Here is a 19,948-nt window from a genome sequence, read left to right as displayed (position 1 = left end):
ATAATTTAAGTTGAAGCACTATGGCATAAGTGTGTGCACGTAAGTGCCAGAGGTAATATGCAAAGCTTACAGCAAGCCTATAAGTTATGCGTTTGAGTCCAGTCTACATTCTTCCCATGTGCATGTCTACCTGTAAAATATATGCTATATAAAATGTGTATTTAAATAATTTTGGCATGCATGTATATGATATAACTCTTAGGGCCTTTGTCGTCTGACATAGAAGTAGGAGGTTTCATTTTGAATTTACGCTTCCCCATAATATAAAGGAGTAAACGGATTCACCTGTTGATGCAGATTTGCAGCCAAAGTAAACAATCCACCTCCAATGCTCTCCAAAGGGGCCTGGCACACTCCTTCTCTTACAGCCTCATGCTGCAGTTTGACCTTGATTTTAAAGGGAAGTTGATGTTTCTCCACCTGTTGGAGATAGCAGTTCAGCAGGTCCACACTGCCTCCTCCTGAGCACACAGGTACATATGTGCCTCTCTCTCTCTCTCACCATTGAGTTGTTTGATTTCATTGCAGCTGTTTTTAACACAATATCTGGGACTTGTCCATGATCCATCTCATTGTTCACAGATGTCAAAGAGAGAGATTCTTGGCAGAGAAGGCCATCCAGAAGCATTTATTCAATAAGTTTGTTCCATTGATGTTAGTATTGCTCCAGGAGCTGCATTGACATTGAGAGTGTCTTGATAACCTTTAACATCGAGCATTAGTAGAGTCTACAGAGAGTGGTCATTTTCTGGTTCTTGTCTGAAGAAGAGGAATGATTAGTCCTAGTCTTCGTCAGTGCTGAGAGAGCACGGGTAGAGGCTGAGACATTTTGGCATCACTCCCTGTCAAAACATAGCACCAAGAGCACAGACATTGCCAGTGTCTTTGAAGCACCGTAAATGTGAGGACCACTTATCCTCAGTGCCATTGGAGATGGTATGACAGCCTTTCAAAGAGCCAAGACCCCAGTTCAGTATACCCCAGGAACTCGAGAGTACGTGATCACTGCTACTGTGATACCAATGCTGTTAATGCCCTTCAAAGAGCAGCTCATGAAGAAATTTGAGGTGTAGATAGAGCACTTCACTTGACGCAATTCTGCAGTTTCAACATAATTTTGAGGGCAGATGTGGTCCAGATGATATTAGAGACCCATGCTTTGCCTTGAAGGGGCTTGGAGTCGAGGTTGTGTGCACCAGGTCAGTTTCAAGTGTTTTGGGGGAACACACTGAGAATCCTTGGTGTCTCAATGTAACTGGTGGCCTCTCCCCGTGGACAGTAATGTGAAACAGGTAAAAACTCAGTCTTCACCAGCCAAATTTCTTTTTGGTTTCCCCTGGGAGGGAAGCTCAGACATTGGAAACTTTTGGGAAAAGACTGTTTCAGAATCTATGTTCATATCCTGCATAAGGAACATTGTATGCGCTGTTGTGTCACTCTTTTTAGGAAGACGGCCAAGGAACTCTGATTGCTTGTAATCAAAGGGAGGGGCTATGGAAAATACGTGGTCCATATGACCTATATTTTTGATATGATGAGATTTTCTGCTGTGATTATTGGTGCTCACAGACTTGCCTAGCTGAGGTCCTCAAACCTGAGACTAGACATGGAGCAAAAACTCAGATGTGCCATGCTGTAGAGAGTATCTCTTTGGAGATAAGGTTCAGGAGGCTGCCACACATTAAGAAAAACAGTGGCACTCTCTCCAGGCCCACTTCCAGCCTGGCCTCTTCTAGGAGGTATCAGAGCTGAGGTATCTTATGTCCTCTCACTTCTCCCAGGGATCTCACTCTCGTCCCAGACAGGGCCCAAAAGCCTCTGTCATAGGAAAACAGTACTACCAATTCTGCATTCTGCTGTTTGGCCCTGTGTCAGCACCTCAGGTGTTTAAACAGTGTTAGGACTCATAACGTCATATTTACACTGACTTGGGGTGCACTTGTTTCCCTATTTTGATGATTAACTAGTAAAGCCTTCAACTTGAGAAGGGACAGAAACGTCGGTTCAGGAGTTGGAGATGCCCAAAACATAATTTGAAATTCATAGGAGCCTTGCTAGACACAACTTAAGTAACTGCCTTTCTTCCACAGCAAAGGATTTCCCCTAGAGCTATATCTAATAGCATATTTTACTATTTGGTCAAATACGAATAATGAAAAATATTATTCGACTGAACACTAATACTGAGCTTTATTATAACAAATAATAAAAGAAATCAGAGATCAAGTGTTTATTTCAGTAGGATTTAGCACTGTAGAGCCCTGGATTATTTGTATTTGAATTTAAATCGGTATTTGGCAGAGTACAAATAATGCATTTGGGGCCAAATCGAATTAAATATGAATATTCGGTATAGCCCTAATTTCCCCCTTCATATCCATTGTTAAGAAAATTCAGGAGAGTCGGCAAGTATCGGCTAGACAGATGATGATGATGGGTCATGGGGCATTGACTGTTGATTTCACACCAATGGCACGTCTAAAATCTCCAGGAAATGGTATCATTCACTAGTCCTCTACGAGCTTGCTATCGTGATGGATGAATCATTCCGATCTGGCAAAAGGAATTTCTCAAATTCAAGCAACTCTTATTGGCAGATGTGTCCAAACTGTGCTGGGAGTACATAAGTATTCTCCGAGGACAAGCAGGCTGCTTGTTCTCACGACTGGGTTGACGTCCGCGGCAGCCCCCACCAACCGGAAGAAGCTTCGCGGGACGGTCGGCACGCAGGGCACGCCCACCGCGCATGCGCGGCCGTCTTCCCGCCCGTGCGCGACCGCTCCCGCCAGTTACTTTTTTTCCGCGACTGGAGAGAGTTGTGCAATTGCCTCTCTCTCCGTTCAGCCGCCGGATTTTTCGACCGCGTTTACGCGGATCGTTGCTTTGACCCGTTCGGTTCCTCTTTCTTTCTTTCTTCGTATTGTTAAAAAAAAAAAAAAAAAAAGAGATTTTCGCGCGTGTGGAGCACGCGCTCCCCTTTTCCCTCGCTTCCAGCGGGGACGCCTCGTTGCGGCCTAGTGGCCGCTCGGTCGGCTAGTTTTTTCGTGGTGTGATTTTAGCCACCATTGCTGACTTTGACTTCGCCGACGCGATTTTTCCGTCGATGTCCTCGAAGGTCCCGAGTGGATTTAAAAAGTGTGGTCGCTGCGGCCGGCCGATCTCGCAGACCGACACCCACGCTTGGTGCCTCCAGTGCCTCGGGCCGGAGCACAATCTCAAGTCGTGCGCGCTGTGTCTCGGTCTCCGGAAACGGACTCAGGTTGCGAGGCAAGTTCTGCGGGACCGTCTTTTTGGAACTTGCGCCGGCCCCTCGACGTCGACCTCGACGGCATCGGTATCGAAGGCCGGATCTTCGGTACCGGTATCGATGCCCGAGACATCGGCACCGATGGCAGCGACCCCAGGAGAACAGGTCCCGTCAGCCCGCCGGTGAGAGTGGGGTTGAGAGGCCGCGTGGGCTGTCGGCCCCGGTCACTCCCTCAGCTCGTGAGCCACGGGACCGAACCCTGTCGGACCCGGTACCTCGAGACCGAGGGGGATCGACCTCCTCCTCCTCCATGCCCTCCGGCGCCGGTGACGTGCACCGGAAAAAAGATAAGAAGCGCCGTCACCGGGAGCCCTCGGTGCACCCTGAAGGGGAGTCGACGCCGAAGCGTCATCGCAGAGAGGAGAGATCTCCGTCGGTGGTGGAGGTACCGACGCGTCGGGGTTCCGGCACCTCGGTGCCGTCTCCTGGCCCCCAGCAGCTTCTGGCACCGACACCCTTACCGGCCCCACCGCCTTTCCCGGCAGCGGGCCTGGACGAGTGCCTCAGAGCCATCCTTCCGGGGATCCTGGAAGGGCTGATGCGCCAGGCTGTGCCGGCGTCGGGGCTGCTTGCGCCCCCGGCGCCGATGACTGTGGCGCCGGCGAGCTCTAGCCCGGCGCCGGGGCTGTCGACACCGCCGCCGCTTGCGGTGCCGGTCTCGACCGCCACTGCAGGTGGAGTCCACGTCGACGTCGATGGAGGGAGCTCCGTCCCCACCGGCGCGGGAGTCCACCGCTCGACGACACCGAGACCTCGGTGCCTCGACGTCGAGCCGGGCCCGGTACCGGACTCAGCTACATGAGCTAATGTCCGATACCGAGGATAAGGACTCGTGGGGAGAAGAGGAAGACCCGAGATATTTCTCCTCAGAGGAGTCTACGGGCCTTCCCTCGGACCCCACGCCGTCACCGGAGAGGAAGCTCTCACCTCCTGAGAGTCTCTCCTTTGCCTCCTTTGTGCGGGATATGTCTATAAGCATTCCCTTTCCCGTGGTCTCTGAGGAAGAGCCGAGGGCCGAGATGCTCGAGGTCCTCGACTATCCATCACCACCTAGAGAGTCCTCCACGGTACCGCTGCACAATGTCCTGAAGGAGACGCTGCTTCGGAACTGAGTGCGACCACTAACTAACCCCACCATTCCCAAGAAAGCAGAGTCCCAGTACAGGATCCACTCTGACCCAGAGCTCATGCGGCCCCAGTTGCCCCATGACTCAGCGGTCGTGGATTCTGCTCTCAAGAGGGCACGGAGTTCGAGGGATACCGCCTCGGCGCCCCCGGGGCGGGAGTCTCGCACTCTGGACTCATTTGGGAGGAAGGCCTACCAATCCTCCATGCTCGTGACCCGCATCCAATCCTACCTGCTCTATATGAGCATCCACATGCGGACCAATGTGCAACAGCTGGCGGACCTGGTCGATAAGCTCCCGCCGGAGCAGTCCAGGCCATATCAGGAGGTGGTCAGGCAGCTGAAGGCGTGCAGAAAGTTCCTGTCCAGGGGGATTTTTGACACCTGTGACGTGGCATCTCGTGCTGCGGCCCAAGGTATAGTGATGCGCAGGCTCTCATGGCTGCGTGCCTCTGACCTGGACAACCGCACCCAGCAGAGACTGGCTGACGTCCCTTGCCGGGGGGATAATATTTTTGGCGAGAAGGTCGAGCAGATGGTTGACCAACTGCATCAGCGGGAAACCGCTCTCGACAAGCTCTCCCACCGGGCGCCTTCAGCACCCGCCCCCCCGGGCGGGCGTTTTTCCCGGGCTCGGCAGGCTGCACCCTATTCTTTTGCGAAGCGTAGGTACAACCAGCCGGCCCGAAGGCCTCGTCAGGCACAGGGACAGCCCCAGCGCGCTCGTTCCCGTCAACAGCGTGCGCCTAAGCAGCCCCCTGCGCCTCCACAGCAAAAGCCGGGGACGGGCTTTTGACTGGATCCACGGGAACATAGCCGCCCTACAAGTGTCCGTACCGGACGACCTGCCGGTCGGAGGGAGGTTAAAATTCTTTCACCAAAGGTGGCCTCTCATAACCTCCGACCAGTGGGTTCTCCAAATAGTGCGGTGCGGATACGCCCTGAATTTGACCTCCCTGCCTCCAAATTGTCCTCCGGGAGCTCAGTCTTTCAGCTCCCATCACAAGCAGGTACTTGCAGAGGAACTCTCCGCCCTTCTCAGCGCCAATGCGGTCGAGCCCGTACCACCCGGGCAGGAAGGGCAGGGATTCTATTCCAGGTACTTCCTTGTGGAAAAGAAAACAGGGGGGATGCGTCCCATCCTAGACCTGAGAGGCCTGAACAAATTCCTGGTCAAAGAAAAGTTCAGGATGCTTTCCTTGGGCACCCTTCTGCCAATGATTCAGAAAAACGATTGGCTATGTTCCCTGGATTTAAAGGACGCATACACTCACATCCCGATACTGCCAGCTCACAGACAGTATCTCAGATTCCGCCTGGGCGCACGGCACTTTCAGTATTGTGTGCTGCCCTTTGGGCTCGCCTCTGCCCCACGAGTGTTTACAAAGTGCCTCGTGGTGGTAGCGGCCTACCTACGCAAGCTGGGAGTGCACGTGTTCCCATATCTCGACGATTGGCTGGTCAAGAACACCTCGAAGGCAGGAGCCCTCCGGTCCATGCAGTGCACTATTCAACTTCTGGAGCTGCTGGGGTTTGTGATAAATTACCCAAAGTCCCATCTCCAGCCAACTCAGTCTCTGGAATTCATAGGAGCGCTGCTGAATTCCCAGACGGTTCAGGCCTACCTTCCCGAAGCGAGGGCCACCAATCTCTTGGCCCTGGCTTCGCAGACCAGAGCGTCTCAGCAGATCACAGCTCGGCAGATGTTGAGACTTCTGGGTCATATGGCCTCCACAGTTCATGTGACTCCCATGGCTCGTCTTCACATGAGATCTGCTCAATGGACCCTAGCTTCCCAGTGGTTCCAAGCCACCGGGAATCTAGAGGATGTCATCCGCCTCTCCACCAGTTGCCGCACTTCACTGCTCTGGTGGACCATACGGACCAATTTGACCCTGGGACGTCCATTCCAAATTCCGCAGCCCACGAAAGTGCTGACGACGGATGCATCCCGCCTGGGGTGGGGAGCCCATGTCGATGGGCTTCACACCCAGGGTCTGTGGTCCCTCCAGGAAAAGGATCTGCAGATCAACCTCCTGGAGCTCCGAGCGATCTGGAACGCACTGAAGGCTTTCAGAGATCGGCTGTCCTGCCAAATTATCCAAATTCGGACAGACAATCAGGTTGCAATGTATTACGTCAACAAGCAGGGGGGCACCGGATCTCGCCCCCTGTGTCAGGAAGCCGTCGGTATGTGGCGTTGGGCGTGTCGCTTCGGCATGCTTCTCCAAGCCACGTACCTGGCAGGCGTAAACAACAGTCTGGCCGACAGACTGAGCAGAGTCATGCAACCGCACGAGTGGTCGCTCCATTCCAGAGTGGTACGCAAGATCTTCCGAGAGTGGGGCACCCCCTCGGTGGATCTTTTCGCCTCTCAGACCAACCACAAGCTGCCTCTGTTCTGTTCCAGGCTTCAGACACACGGCAGGCTAGCGTCAGATGCCTTTCTCCTTCATTGGGGGACCGGCCTCCTGTATGCTTATCCTCCCATACCTTTGGTGGGGAAGACCTTACTGAAGCTCAAGCAAGACCGCGGCACCATGATTCTGATAGCGCCCTTTTGGCCCCGTCAGATCTGGTTCCCTCTTCTTCTGGAGTTGTCCTCCGAAGAACCGTGGAGATTGGAGTGTTTTCCGACTCTCATTTCGCAGAACGACGGAGCGTTGCTGCACCCCAACCTTCAATCCCTGGCTCTCACGGCCTGGATGTTGAGGGCGTAGACTTCGCTGCGTTGGGTCTGTCTGAGGGTGTCTCCCGGGTCTTGCTTGCCTCTAGGAAGGATTCCACTAAAAAGAGTTACTTTTTCAAGTGGAGGAGGTTTGTCGTTTGGTGTGAGAGCAAGGCCCTAGAACCTCGTTCTTGCCCTGCACAGAACCTGCTTGAATACCTTCTGCACTTATCAGAGTCTGGCCTCAAGACCAACTCAGTAAGGAATCACCTTAGTGCGATTAGTGCTTACCATTATCGTGTGGAAGGTAAAGCCATCTCTGGAGAGCCTTTAGTCGTTCGATTCATGAGAGGTTTGCTTTTGTCAAAGCCCCCTATCAAGCCTCCTACTGTGTCATGGGATCTCAACGTCGTCCTCACCCAGCTGATGAAACCTCCTTTTGAGCCACTGAATACCTGCCATCTGAAGTACTTGACCTGGAAGGTCATTTTCTTGGTGGCAGTTACTTCAGCTCGTAGGGTCAGTGAGCTTCAAGCCCTGGTAGCTCATGCTCCATATACCAAATTTCATCACAACAGAGTAGTGCTCCGCACCCACCCAAAGTTCCTGCCGAAGGTGGTGTCGGAGTTCCATCTTAACCAGTCAATTGTCTTGCCAACATTCTTCCCCAGGCCGCATACCCGCCCTGCTGAACGTCAGTTGCACACATTGGACTGCAAGAGAGCATTGGCCTTCTACTTGGAGCGGACACAGCCCAACAGACAGTCCGCCCAATTGTTTATTTCTTTCGACCCTAACAGGCTAGGGGTCGCTGTCGGGAAACGCACCATCTCCAATTGGCTAGCAGACTGCATTTCCTTCACTTACGCCCAGGCTGGGCTGACTCTTGAGGGTCATGTCACGGCTCATAGTGTCAGAGCCATGGCAGCGTCGGTGGCCCACTTGAAGTCAGCCACTATTGAAGAGATCTGCAAGGCTGCGACGTGGTCATCTGTCCACACATTCACATCTCATTACTGCCTCCAGCAGGATACCCGACGCGACAGTCGGTTCGGGCAGTCGGTGCTGCAGAATCTGTTTGGGGTGTAAATCCAACTCCACCCTCCAGGACCCGAATTTATTCTGGTCAGGCTGCACTCTCAGTTAGTTGTTCTTCGTAGGTCAATTTCTGTTGTTCCCTCGCCGTTGCGAGGTTCAATTGACCTGGGTTCTTGTTTTGAGTGAGCCTGAGAGCTAGGGATACCCCAGTCGTGAGAACAAGCAGCCTGCTTGTCCTCGGAGAAAGGGTATGATACATACCTGTAGCAGTTGTTCTCCGAGGACAGCAGGCTGATTGTTCTCACCTACCCTCCCTCCTCCCCTTTGGAGTTGTGTGTTTCATCTTTTGCTAGTCATTCAACTGGCGGGAGCGGTCGCGCACGGGCGGGAAGACGGCCGCGCATGCGCGGTGGGCGTGCCCTGCGTGCCGACCGTCCCGCGAAGCTTCTTCCGGTTGGTGGGGGCTGCCGCGGACGTCAACCCAGTCGTGAGAACAATCAGCCTGCTGTCCTCGGAGAACAACTGCTACAGGTATGTATCATACCCTTTACTGTAGAATAATCTAAAGATATGTATGGCGAGGTTTATCTCTTTTTATTTGTAAATTATACTCAAAATATAGAAATTAAAGAGATAACAAACAACAGCAGCGCCTGCTTCCTGAGGAAAAAGGCCTCGAGAAGCCCCCAGCCTAAATGTGGCTCTGGGGACTGGACTTCATCATCATTGGCCAAAAAACCTCTTTTCTCTCGACATAAATTTAATTCGTAAAGTTACTTAGCTTTCATAACTGTCTTGCTTGTGCGGATCTGCTTCACACCACGGCCACAACCTACGATGGCCGCCGTTTCGAAAATCTGCCTCAGGGTTCAGTGGTTCGTGTGCTAACCTGGTAAGAAAAAAAGTATATTACCACCAGTCCTCATTGGTGAAATTCTTCAAGATCTAACCCCTCACCAGTACCTCCGCATCAGTCAAGCATTGCACGACGAGACAAACTCAACAAAAAATGACCGCTCTATTATAGCCGGCCACGTCAGACGCCTATGCTTAAATGTGGCCAATCGGCTTGCGGGAATCCAAAGGTGTGTCTCAAAATTTAAATCGTCAAAATTCTTTTTGATTTTTATAATTGTAGTGTATCAGAAAAAATTTTCCGTTTAGACTCCCTAGCACCAAAAAGCCTAAACGGACGAATTGAATGGTGCCATTTTTTCTGATACACTACAATTATAAAAATCAAAAAGAATTTTGACGATTTAAATTGTGAGACACACCATTCAATTCGTCCGTTTATATAAACTAAAATACACTTTTATAATAGGCTAATATCCTTAATACTGTAGCAAGTTTAAATTATTGAAAAACTCAAAAACACTAAGATGGAGTCAGCAGTTCAGCAGCAAGAGGGGTGCTATCCAGTCTTTTGCATTGAGTGTCACATGTATGATTATCTCCCAGTTGGTGAGATGTCATGTGTGTGTGCCCGAAGCAAAGAGCTCCTAGCTCTTAGAGAACGTGTCTGTTCTCTTGAGGCTAGAGTAGCAGACTTGGTGGAGCTGAGGGAGACAGAGAGGTACATAGAGGAGACCTACAGGGATGTTGTAGAGAAGTCCCACCTCCAGTCTGATAGCCCTTGTGCTACCTTGGAGGAGGGAGGTCTCCTAGAAGGAGAGCATCACCCTGGTGAAGTAGGAAGTACTCCTGTAGCCAGGACCTGCCCACCAAGGTTCTCAGATTCATATACAAAAGGGAAGTTGACCCACAACACCCTTCTTTATTCTCTTCTTTTTTTTTTTTTTTTGTCTCTTCCGTCGTTACAAAGGGAAGGGACAGTATCCATTGATGGGACACTAATAAAAATACAAATTTTTAATGCAGAAAAAGGTAGTGCTTATACTTCAAAAAGTGAATGGTAGGCTGAAGTTTAAACAAACATGGGTTTTTCTAAACGTTTTCTGTGCAGGTGCAACACGCATAGGGCAGAGCAGAAAACTCAGCAAAAAGTGCTTTTAAAATCAGCGTGTCTATTCTGCTTCAGCAAGTGTCCCTGTACAGAACAAGCAGGGCTGAATCGGTAAACAATGTAAGGTTGGAAGCCATCCCAGAAGGACGACCTTGAATATTTCAGTTAGAGGTTAGAAATAAGGGAGAAAGTTTAAGAAAAAATGTTGTTGTTGTTTGTTTTTTTAAAATAAATGTGCCGTTCAGTGCCCAGGTTTAAAGATGGCCAGGTTTAAAGGTGCCAAATTTAAAGTTGCTAGACCCATAAATTTAGTGGACCCCAGAGGAGGAGCGTGCATCTGGCTGCTGAGAGAGAGGACCCTAAGAGAAACCCACAGCCTAGTACAAGGACAGTAAGTAACAGGAAAGTAAGCCGAAAGCACAGAAAAAATGACTTTTAAACTCAATGTGGCAATTCTGCTTCTGTCATGGTATGTAATCTCCATGTACGGAACATGCAGGGTAAACTGTATAAATAATTCTTACCCTGGCAATTTTCCCAGAAAAAGAAACCTTGAGTTAAATTAGGAGAGGAAAGAAAAGAAAAGAGATATACTGCCAGGAGCTGAAAAGGTTAGAAAAAAACTACTATGGAGCAAAGGTTTTAAAACAAACAAAGTTAAGACTAGCAAGAGATGTTCCAGTATTTTGTATAGTTATTTATAGTTAGATTAGATTGCCTACTGTTCATGTAACTGAAACAGAACGAAAAGGAAATGGTTTTTTTTAAAGGAAAGCAAAGAAGGAGTTTCCCAGCAGATAGATACAGATTATATCACAGTGTGCATCAGCAAAGGTGGGCTGCTTAAGGCACACGTTCGGGGTTGTTATGGTATAAGCCAATCATCAGAATTAAATGTGTAGCATGATGTTGTGTTGGATCAGATACATATATATACACCAATATATTTGTGCAGCTTTTAAAAATATATATTTGACACTGCAGCAGAACTGGCTTTCATTCCAAAAGCCCTCTTCCCTCTCCCTTTGGGGAACATTTAAAAGACATTTAAGAGACAAAAGGGTACTGTGCTTCAAAGAGAAATAAAACTCTCTCTGCCCTCCCACCTAAAAAGACTGAACAAAAGCATGACTAAGGTGGATACTTGAAGAATCACATAGACATCTCCACCAGCAGACAGATAGTCTGGAAAAGGCATAACTCCAGCTATTGATAACAGACTTCAGAGGGGAAACTATAAACAAGACATTTGCTTGTCAAAGGTATACCTGCCCCTCCCATCAACTATCAGACAAATGGACGCCAGGACATCTGCAGAAAGGAGAGACCTATAATGCAGATCATGTGAACAGACTACAGTAACCATAATGCCTTGCAAGTTATCCAGTGCAAACCAGGAAGCACATGCTGGGACTCTGTGATCATATCCTCCTGCAGCTTGCAAGATATAAAAGCGAAAGCTGTTTCCCCAAGATTCAGATTCTCTCTTCAGCTGCAAGCAACTCAGATCCACTCACTGCAGAAACCCTGCTCCTGTCCAGACCATGTGCTCATCAATCAGCTGGACCACAGCATGCTTGTAACAAGGACTGTGAGTTAACCTACCTGTTACTTTGTTCTATTTTATGCATAAATTCTCTGTTCTAAGATCCTTTTAAAAACCTACCTCTCTTGTGCAATTGTATATTAAATCAACCTTTTTGAAGCTAAAAATACGGTCTCTTTGTGTTCTGAGTATATGGTATCTTTTATATTTACTTAATTTATTTAATTTATTGCAATTATCACCTTTGGTGATTGGTGGAGAAATTAATTTCCTAAAACTTTTAAATACAGCGCCTGCTCTTAAATTATAAACAGTAGCGAGTGCTCTAGAGCTCTTTCCCCCAAGATAAATCATTTCTTGTAACAGGGTTACCAAAATGTAATTAATTTGCGTGTTCCCACCAATTACTCTGACCTCATTCTCCCCAGACTGCTCTTTACACAGTCTAGGAATTAACAAACGCCATAATCAGAAGGACTCGCTGGGATATAAGAAGATAGTTTATTACAATCTCACCAATAGCAGTACAAGCAAATCAGGTATTCATATGGTTGAGCAGCAGTTCATGACACGTCTGTCACCCGCCTTCTCTTGTAGCCTTCCTTCTGATTTAATACCCCTCAGACTGGTCCTTATATACCATTTTGACTCCATTGGTTCCAGTGGACCCTAGTCTTTCTCACCAGGGTTCATCGCCCTTATCAGTTGATCAGAATGACTTCACATGTTATCAAGCTCTATGTATAAACAAGAAATGCTCAGAGCACATCTTGTTAGATGTCTCCACATGTTCCCCAAACCTTCCCTTAGCCCCCTCCTTTGGATATTCTCACCTGGGGTGCAGCTGACCCAGTACTATCTCTACATAACCACAACAATCTTGCTCATGAAGTCTTGTAGGTGCCAGTCTCCTCATTGTTTACAGAGTAGATTTCCCCCACCCTCTGTTAGCTCTCAATTACCTCATTTCAGGACTTGCCACAGTGAAATGTAACTGTTTCAAAGGTGATTTCAGATTTGTAAAAGCCTAGCTCTTAGCCTGAGCCCTGAGCCATTGACCTGTATTTCAAGCAAGTGACAGTATATTTCTTCACCCTCTATTTTGACAACTTTTTACTATTGGGATAGCCTATTTGTTAAGCAAGGTCTGGTACTTTCTAGGCTTACTCCATTAATTAATAATCCACTTTTCCCTCCTGGCCTTGAATCTGGGACTTTTATGAATTGGTTCTCCGTGGGCTTAGAGACTTGGGGCCAGTTTTTTGATGAGGGTGCCCTAATTCCGTTTCATATCTTGACCGAGACTTATGCAGTTTCTCCTAAGGATATTTTTGCTTACACTCAGGTGAAGCATTTTCTATCTGCTGTAGAAATAAAGGCTAAAATCCTGCGAGAGGATTCTTGTTTGGAGGACTTGTGTGAGGATTCTTGGGGGATGAGGGGTCTGATCACTTGCTTATACACTTTTCAGTGTCAGAGGGTACAAGCCCTGGCTGAGCATTGGGTGCGTTGGCATCGGGAGCTGGGGATGACACTGGGTGATGACGACTGGAATTCTTTGAAAGGTGCTTTGTCCATGGTCTCTATTTCTATACCATTTAAGGAAAATGCAGTAAAAGTTTTATACAGATGGTATTTGACTCCTGCACGTCTTCATCATATGTTTCCAAAGGTGTCTTCACTGTGCTGGAGAGGTTGTGGGGAGGAAGGTGCTATGGGGCATCTCTGGTGGTCCTGTATTAACGTTTGGGCCTTCTAGAAGGCAGTGCAGTATAGACTCCAGAGATGGTGGTCACCTGAATTTTTTTCTTTTTTCTAAAAAAAAACCTCCTGGCTTTACAACCGCCCAGTCCTTATTGGTTCGTCATGCTATGTCGGCTGCCAGGGTCACTTTGGCTGCTCACTGGAAGTCCCAGCATGTTCCCTCTCTGGTAAAATGGATAAACAGGCTGTGGTATATTTGTGAAATGGAGAAGCTATGGGCCATACGATGCAGAACATTATCCAAGTGGAAATCTTTGCTTTCTGGGGGGGGGGGGGGGGGAGGTATACTGAAAACTTCTGTCAATAAACTCTAGGAGTATATGAAAAGTGGTTACTTTAGCCTTGAGAGTTCACGATAATGCTTATTACGCTGTAGTGCAAGTTGTAATTTGTATTGTTATACGTCTGCTTTTTCTTTGCTGATGTTGTTGGTTGTACCTTATCTACCTATGTTAACACTCTCAATTTCTAATAAAGACTTCTATAAATTAAAAAAAAAAAAAAAAAAGAATAGTAAAGTTTTTGGAATCCAATGAATCCAAGGCAACAATAGTTTTACTAGAGGAAGTCTTGTCAGACGGATCTTATTCATTTCTTTGACTGGATGACCAGAAAATTGGATCAAGAGAGAGAGTGCTAGATGTGGTGTATTTAGATTTTAGCAAAGCCTTTGACACAGTTCCACATAGATGACAGGTGACTGACTGAGTTAGGAACTGGTTGAGTGGAAGGCAACAGAGGGTAGTGGTAAATGGAGCTCATTCTGAAGAAAAGGATGTTACCAGTGGTGTGCCACAAGGTTCGGTTCTTGGGCCAGTTGTTTTAAACATTTTTTAAGCGATATTGGTGAAGATGCTACCTAGTAAGGTATGCCTCTTTGTGGATGATACCAAAATCTGAAATAGGGTAGACACCCCTGATGATATGGATAACATGAGGAAAGACTTAGCGAAGCTAAAGGAATGATCTGGAATTTGACAGCTTAGATTTTAAATGTAGGATCATTCATTTGGGCTGCAACAACCTGAGGGAATTGTACAGTTTAGGGGTATGCATGGGGACATCAAAGCATATCATTGATATTCTAACAGGATGGGTGTGGATAGGTGAGGGGTGGGGTGATCAACAGAGACATACAGCTTTATGGTTTATAATGGGTTAGGAACCCCAGATCCTTGTTAAGTCCTTTCTGTTGGGTGTTAAAATATTCAATCATTCTGACTTCAAGGGTCTTACGTTCTTGTATGGAGAAACAGGCCAGATGCTTAAGACAAGATTCAATTTACATAGACATCACATGAACAATACAGCCAGTAGGGCCCCCACCCCGGTGGGACAGCACTTCACAGAACCAGGACACTGTACCAGTGATTTCACAGTGAGAATACTGAAAGGTAACTTCAAAACCATACAAGAACGTAAGACCTTTGAAGTCAGAATGACTGAATATTTTAACACCCAACAGAAAGGACTTAACAAGGATCTGGGGTTCCTAACCCATTATAAACCATAAAGCTGTATGTCTCTGTTGATCACCCCACCCCTCACCTATCCACACCCATCCTGTTAGAATATCAATGATATGCTTTGATGTCCCCATGCATACCTCCGACCCACCCCCATCCTCCCACCCTGTCAGACTGTCATAGTAATGCTTGAATGTTTTCACTTATATACACTGTCAGCACATTTGCTTATTTCCGATCTGACGAAGAAGGGCAACCTTCAAAAGCTAATCAAGAAATGTATTAAGTTATGTCCAATAAAAAAGGTATCATCTTATTTTCTTTTCCATGTTTTATTTTGTTTGATTTCTATTGATAACCTTAAGAGTGGACTAACACGGCTACCACACTCCTCACTTTAAATGTGAAAGAGCAATTATAGAAATATTTAAAAACAATTAAAAATCAAGTTTTTGCTTTCTTATTGCATAAGTCTCCACATCCTTTGATTCATTACTTGATTGCCCATAGTTACAATGGTCTGTAGCTTTGCAATTTGCTTCCAGAGATGTTGCAACATGAAGGGAACTATCTTCAGTTTACAGAATCGAGCAAAAGCCTGGCTATATGGTCAAACATTGTATAACTTGTTAATAGGGATAGTAGTAGTAATTTATTTTATAGTAAATGTCATTATTGCATTAAGGGACCTTTTTATGAAGATGCACTAAGGAATGGGCTTATTGTGATTTAATGTGGGACTTTCACATGTGCTAAGCCCACTTCTAGCGGGTTGCTAAAGTGGAACTCTTTTCCCTGTGGGTCCCACACTAATTTTTCCATTAGTGCAGAAGACCTGCAAAAATATTAACATAGGAGCACTTAGCACTTCCTAAAGTTAGCATTGTGCAGTTAGCACACACTAATGTGAATACACTAGCTGGATAACACTTCCCACACCCATTTTCTGTCCATACAGTAGACAATATAAATGGGATACAACAAAAAATCAACCTAAAAATGAATAAATGATTGAATTAGTAAAGGCTAAATTCAAAAGATAAATAATACAAACTTTATTCAATTATACAAAAATATATGTAAATGCAACTAAAAATCCTTTGAGCATAACAAAATCCTGAAAACTAGACAAGTAAAATACCTAAACTAAATACCACCCAATTAGTAATAACTCAACTCAGTTGCCTCCAAGACTAAAAAAAAAAAAAAACCCTATCGGAGATGGTTAGAGCAAAGTTCTAATTAGAAAAAACTCTGAGTAGAGGAGTAGCATAGTGGTTAGTGTAGCAGACTTTGATCCTCCATTGCCCCAGGTACAAATAAGTACAAGGTAAACCGCTTTGAATGTAGTTGCAAAAACCACAGAAAGGTGGTATATCAAGTCCCATTTCCTTCACTCAAATGTAGATACAAACAAGTGGACAGATCAGACAAGTATCTTCAGTCAATGCTCACTTCCCATCTATGTTTATGACACCAGTTTCCTGGAAAAAGTCATAATCCGAAAGGACTAGGGACTAGCCACCACTATAAATGAGTTCTCAGTCCTCACTCTACACAGTCTTTCGTTTGCCATCCTTTTATCCTAATACAGAGTTTTTTTCTATTGTAACTTTGCTCTAACCATCTCCGGTAGTTTTTTTTTTTTTTTTTTAGTCTTGAACTATTTAATGAGCTTTGGGGCAACTGAGATGAGTTATTACTATTTGGGTGGTATGCTCTGTTAAACCTGATTTATTTAGTTTAGAATAGGTAGGTATTGTGTGATGCAAGAAGACTGGGTATCCAAATTTGTTGTTACTATTTGGGTTTCCAGGTACTTGTGACCTGGCTTGACCACTGTTGGAAACAGGATACTGGGCTAGATAGACTATTGGTCTGACCCATTATGGCTATTTTTATGTTCTTATGTTAAGTGAACATTATGTTACTGCTGATGGGTTATTGTTTATTAATTTTTTTTGTCTTTTGTCTTTTTTTGTGTCTTACTTGGAGCTTCACAGAAGTGTGCTATTAAATTAAATGTAAGAAATAATCACTTGGTGAAAGTTCTTTTTGCAGCAATAACAGCACTGTAAATAAATAACTTTGGAAAAATGTTTTTATATTCTGGAAAATTAAAACTATGTTCCTGATCGTATCAAATTGTGTGTTTGTGACATTTGTTGGTTTGTTTGAAAACCATGCACACTTGATGCAAGAAATAGCTTATACTACTACTACTACTTAACATTTATAAAGCGCTACCAGGGTTACGCAGCGCTGTACAATTAAACACAGAGGACAGTCCCTGCTCGAAGGAGCTTACAATCTAAAGGACAAAAAAGTGCAGTAAATCAAATTGGGGCAGTCTAGATTTCCTGAATAGATGAATAGTGGTTAGGTGCCGAAAGCGACATTGAAGAGGTGGGCTTTGAGCAAGGATTTGAAGATGGGCAGGGAGGGGGCTTGGCGTATGGGCTCAGGGAGTTTATTCCAAGCATAGGGTGAGGCGAGGCAGAAAGGGCGGAGCCTGGAGTTGGCGGTGGTGGAGAAGGGAACTGAGAGGAGGGATTTGTCCTGTGAGCGGAGGTTACGGGTAGGAGCGTAAGGGGAGATGAGGGTAGAGAGGTAATGAGGGGCTGCAGATTGAGTGCATTTGTAGGTTAATAAGAGAAGCTTGAATTGTATGCGGTACCTGATCGGAAGCAAGTGAAGTGACTTGAGGAGAGGGGTGATATGAGCATATCGGTCTAGGCGGAAGATAAAACGCGCAGCAGAGTTCTGAACGGATTGAAGGGGGGATAGATGGTTAAGTGGGAGGCCAGTAGTCAAGGCGAGAGGTAATGAGAGAGTGGATGAGAGTACGGGTGGTGTGCTTAGAGAGGAAAGGGCGAATTTTGCTGATGTTATAGAGAAAGAAGGTTATTCTTCTATACCACCTATTCACTTCTATCACTTACCAAATGATTAAAGATTCTATTTTGTTACTGTACTGGAATGTAACTTACCTTGGAAAAAGGTGTGATCTAAATTCATAAATATTGTATTGGGGTCTTGTGTTATGAATATGCTGAGGTACTAAGTGAAAAAGTGCCTCTGGAAACTGCTCTTGCCATTAATCTTGTGTCAGAATGGTGTAAGAACTGATATTTTTTTTCTGCACAGTTCGTACTAGAAATTTTCGCACAGAATCGGAGGAAATAAAGGGAGACCCTAAGCAAGCCTGAGTCACTCCAGCCTTTTGCATTCCTTCTCCTATTTTATTGTTCCTCCTGTTCTCTTGTCTTCTTTGAGCTCACATTCTTTTCTAGCTGGGTTTTGGTGTGTCTTGGACTTCTGGCTTCAAGTGAATGTATTAGAATTTGGAGCAATTTGTTGCCCATAAAGTAACTGAACTTTCTCTCTACAGCATCAGCACTCTGCAGTTACGAATTGAAACCATCACAGTATACCACGGATAAAAGAGCATTGACTTGGTGTCCAAAACTTCCAGTGCTAGCAAGGTGAGTTGTGCTGCTGACTGTTTTGTTTTGGGACATGATGTAATGCCGTAGGGCAACAAGGGATAGACATTGCCAAGCCTCTGGGTGTGATTTACAGGAGATCCATACTGAGTATACATCTGATGTGCTGCTTTGAGTTAGGACTTTAAGTTGCATATTTTGTCCGTTGGAAAAGCCATCCCTTGCTTTGGCTTCTGGAACTTTGCATTGCCCAACTCTGGCTCTAGAAGCCAGCTTATTCTTTTTGATAGTTGGGGTCTGCTATTTAACATGTGGTATCATACTACAGTTGGTTTTTGCAGCTACATGTTTTTAGAAATAATTTTTTCTTGGCTGCTACTTTGAGAAAGTATAGGATTTACCTGAGCAGTAGTAGGTATCCTCCGAGGACAAGCAGGCTGCATTATTCTCACATGTGGGTCGATGTCGGCCCGAGCCAAAGCAAAAACAAAAAACTTTGCTAGAGCTTTCTGGAATGCATGCAGCACGTACTGCCTTCCCATGCGAGTGCGTACCTCTGTTGCTTATTTTTCCATGATGAGGTGCGGCAGGTTCCTCCTGTACTCCTTGTTTTGGCCTGGGAAGAAGAGTCTTCTTTCAGCGATTTTTTTTTTTTGCGTCTTTTTTTCTCCTTTTTCTAGTATTTAGTTTGTTAAGAAAAAAAAAAGGATTCCTTTTAGTAAATCCTCAGTTTCTTTTTTCCCAGTTTTTCTTTCTTTTTTGACGCGGCCAGTTTTAAGCCGCGCAGTCGGGTTTCTTCTCTTTTTTTGTGCCTTTTTTATTGGCACAATCGAGTCCTTTGATTTTGTCGCAGCCGTTTTTCCTTCCATGTCATCAAAGACACCCAGCGGCTTCAAACGTTGTTCTCGGTGCAACCGGACCTTCTCAGGTACTGATACCCATTCTTGGTGTATCCAGTGCCTTGGGCCCGACCACAGCTCAGCTACTTGTGCTCTGTGTCTTCGTATGAAGAAGCAGACCCAAGTATCTCAGAAGCCTAACGCGAGAAACATTTTGGAGCTCGGTCCGGTCCATCGTCATCGGTACCGAGGTCGGCGGCGTCAACATTGAGGGAAGCATCGACGTCTGGAGCAGAGGTAATGGCTGCTGAGAGGCCAAGTACGCTGGGAACAGTGAAGTATCAAGTGGGTCTCCACCTGTCTCGAGGCCTTCTACTGTGCAGGCCCCCCGACCCCGAGGAGACGTGAGGATTCCACGTTGGCCTCGGTGACAGGCATCGAGCAAAGGCGAAGCACCGTCACAGATCTCCTTCAACACTCAGTGCTGGAAGCTCCAGAGCATTGAAGGATTCGGCACCCGAGAAGCGTTGGCGCCGAGAGGACCGCTCCCCCTCCATACAGGAGATGCTGATTTGTTGGCCTCTTGGCAGCCCAGTACCTGCTCCTGAACCTCAGCAAATTCTGCCACCGGTTTCTCCACCGGCCCCACAGCCTTCTCCGATGGTGGCTCTCAATGAGTGCATCCGGGCCATACTTCCAGAACTTCTGGCAGGACTACTGCACCAGTCTGCTTGGCGCTGGAGGTGCTTGCGCCTGCTGTGCTGCCTGCTGCAGCGGCGTCT

At 46.5% G+C, this 19,948-nt stretch overlaps 1 protein-coding gene across 4 annotated transcripts in view; it reads left to right on the top strand.

Annotated features, from left to right (window-relative positions):
- The window catches only part of SLC44A1 (solute carrier family 44 member 1), an 851,962-nt gene that overhangs the window by 327,183 nt on the left and 504,831 nt on the right, over positions 1-19,948 (top strand). For all 4 annotated transcript variants that reach the window (XR_003941047.1, XR_003941046.1, XM_030194328.1 and 1 more), the window contains exon 5: positions 18,273-18,366. Coding sequence is in view for 2 of the 4 variants with exons in the window: in XM_030194328.1 (XP_030050188.1) it covers positions 18,273-18,366 (94 nt within the window). In the remaining 2 variants the exon portion in view is untranslated. The remainder of the gene's footprint in view (positions 1-18,272; positions 18,367-19,948) is intronic.

This window comes from Microcaecilia unicolor, chromosome 2, assembly GCF_901765095.1.
Source record: "Microcaecilia unicolor chromosome 2, aMicUni1.1, whole genome shotgun sequence".
Lineage (NCBI taxonomy): Eukaryota > Metazoa > Chordata > Amphibia > Gymnophiona > Siphonopidae > Microcaecilia > Microcaecilia unicolor.
This window is presented reverse-complemented; position numbering and strand designations above follow the sequence as displayed.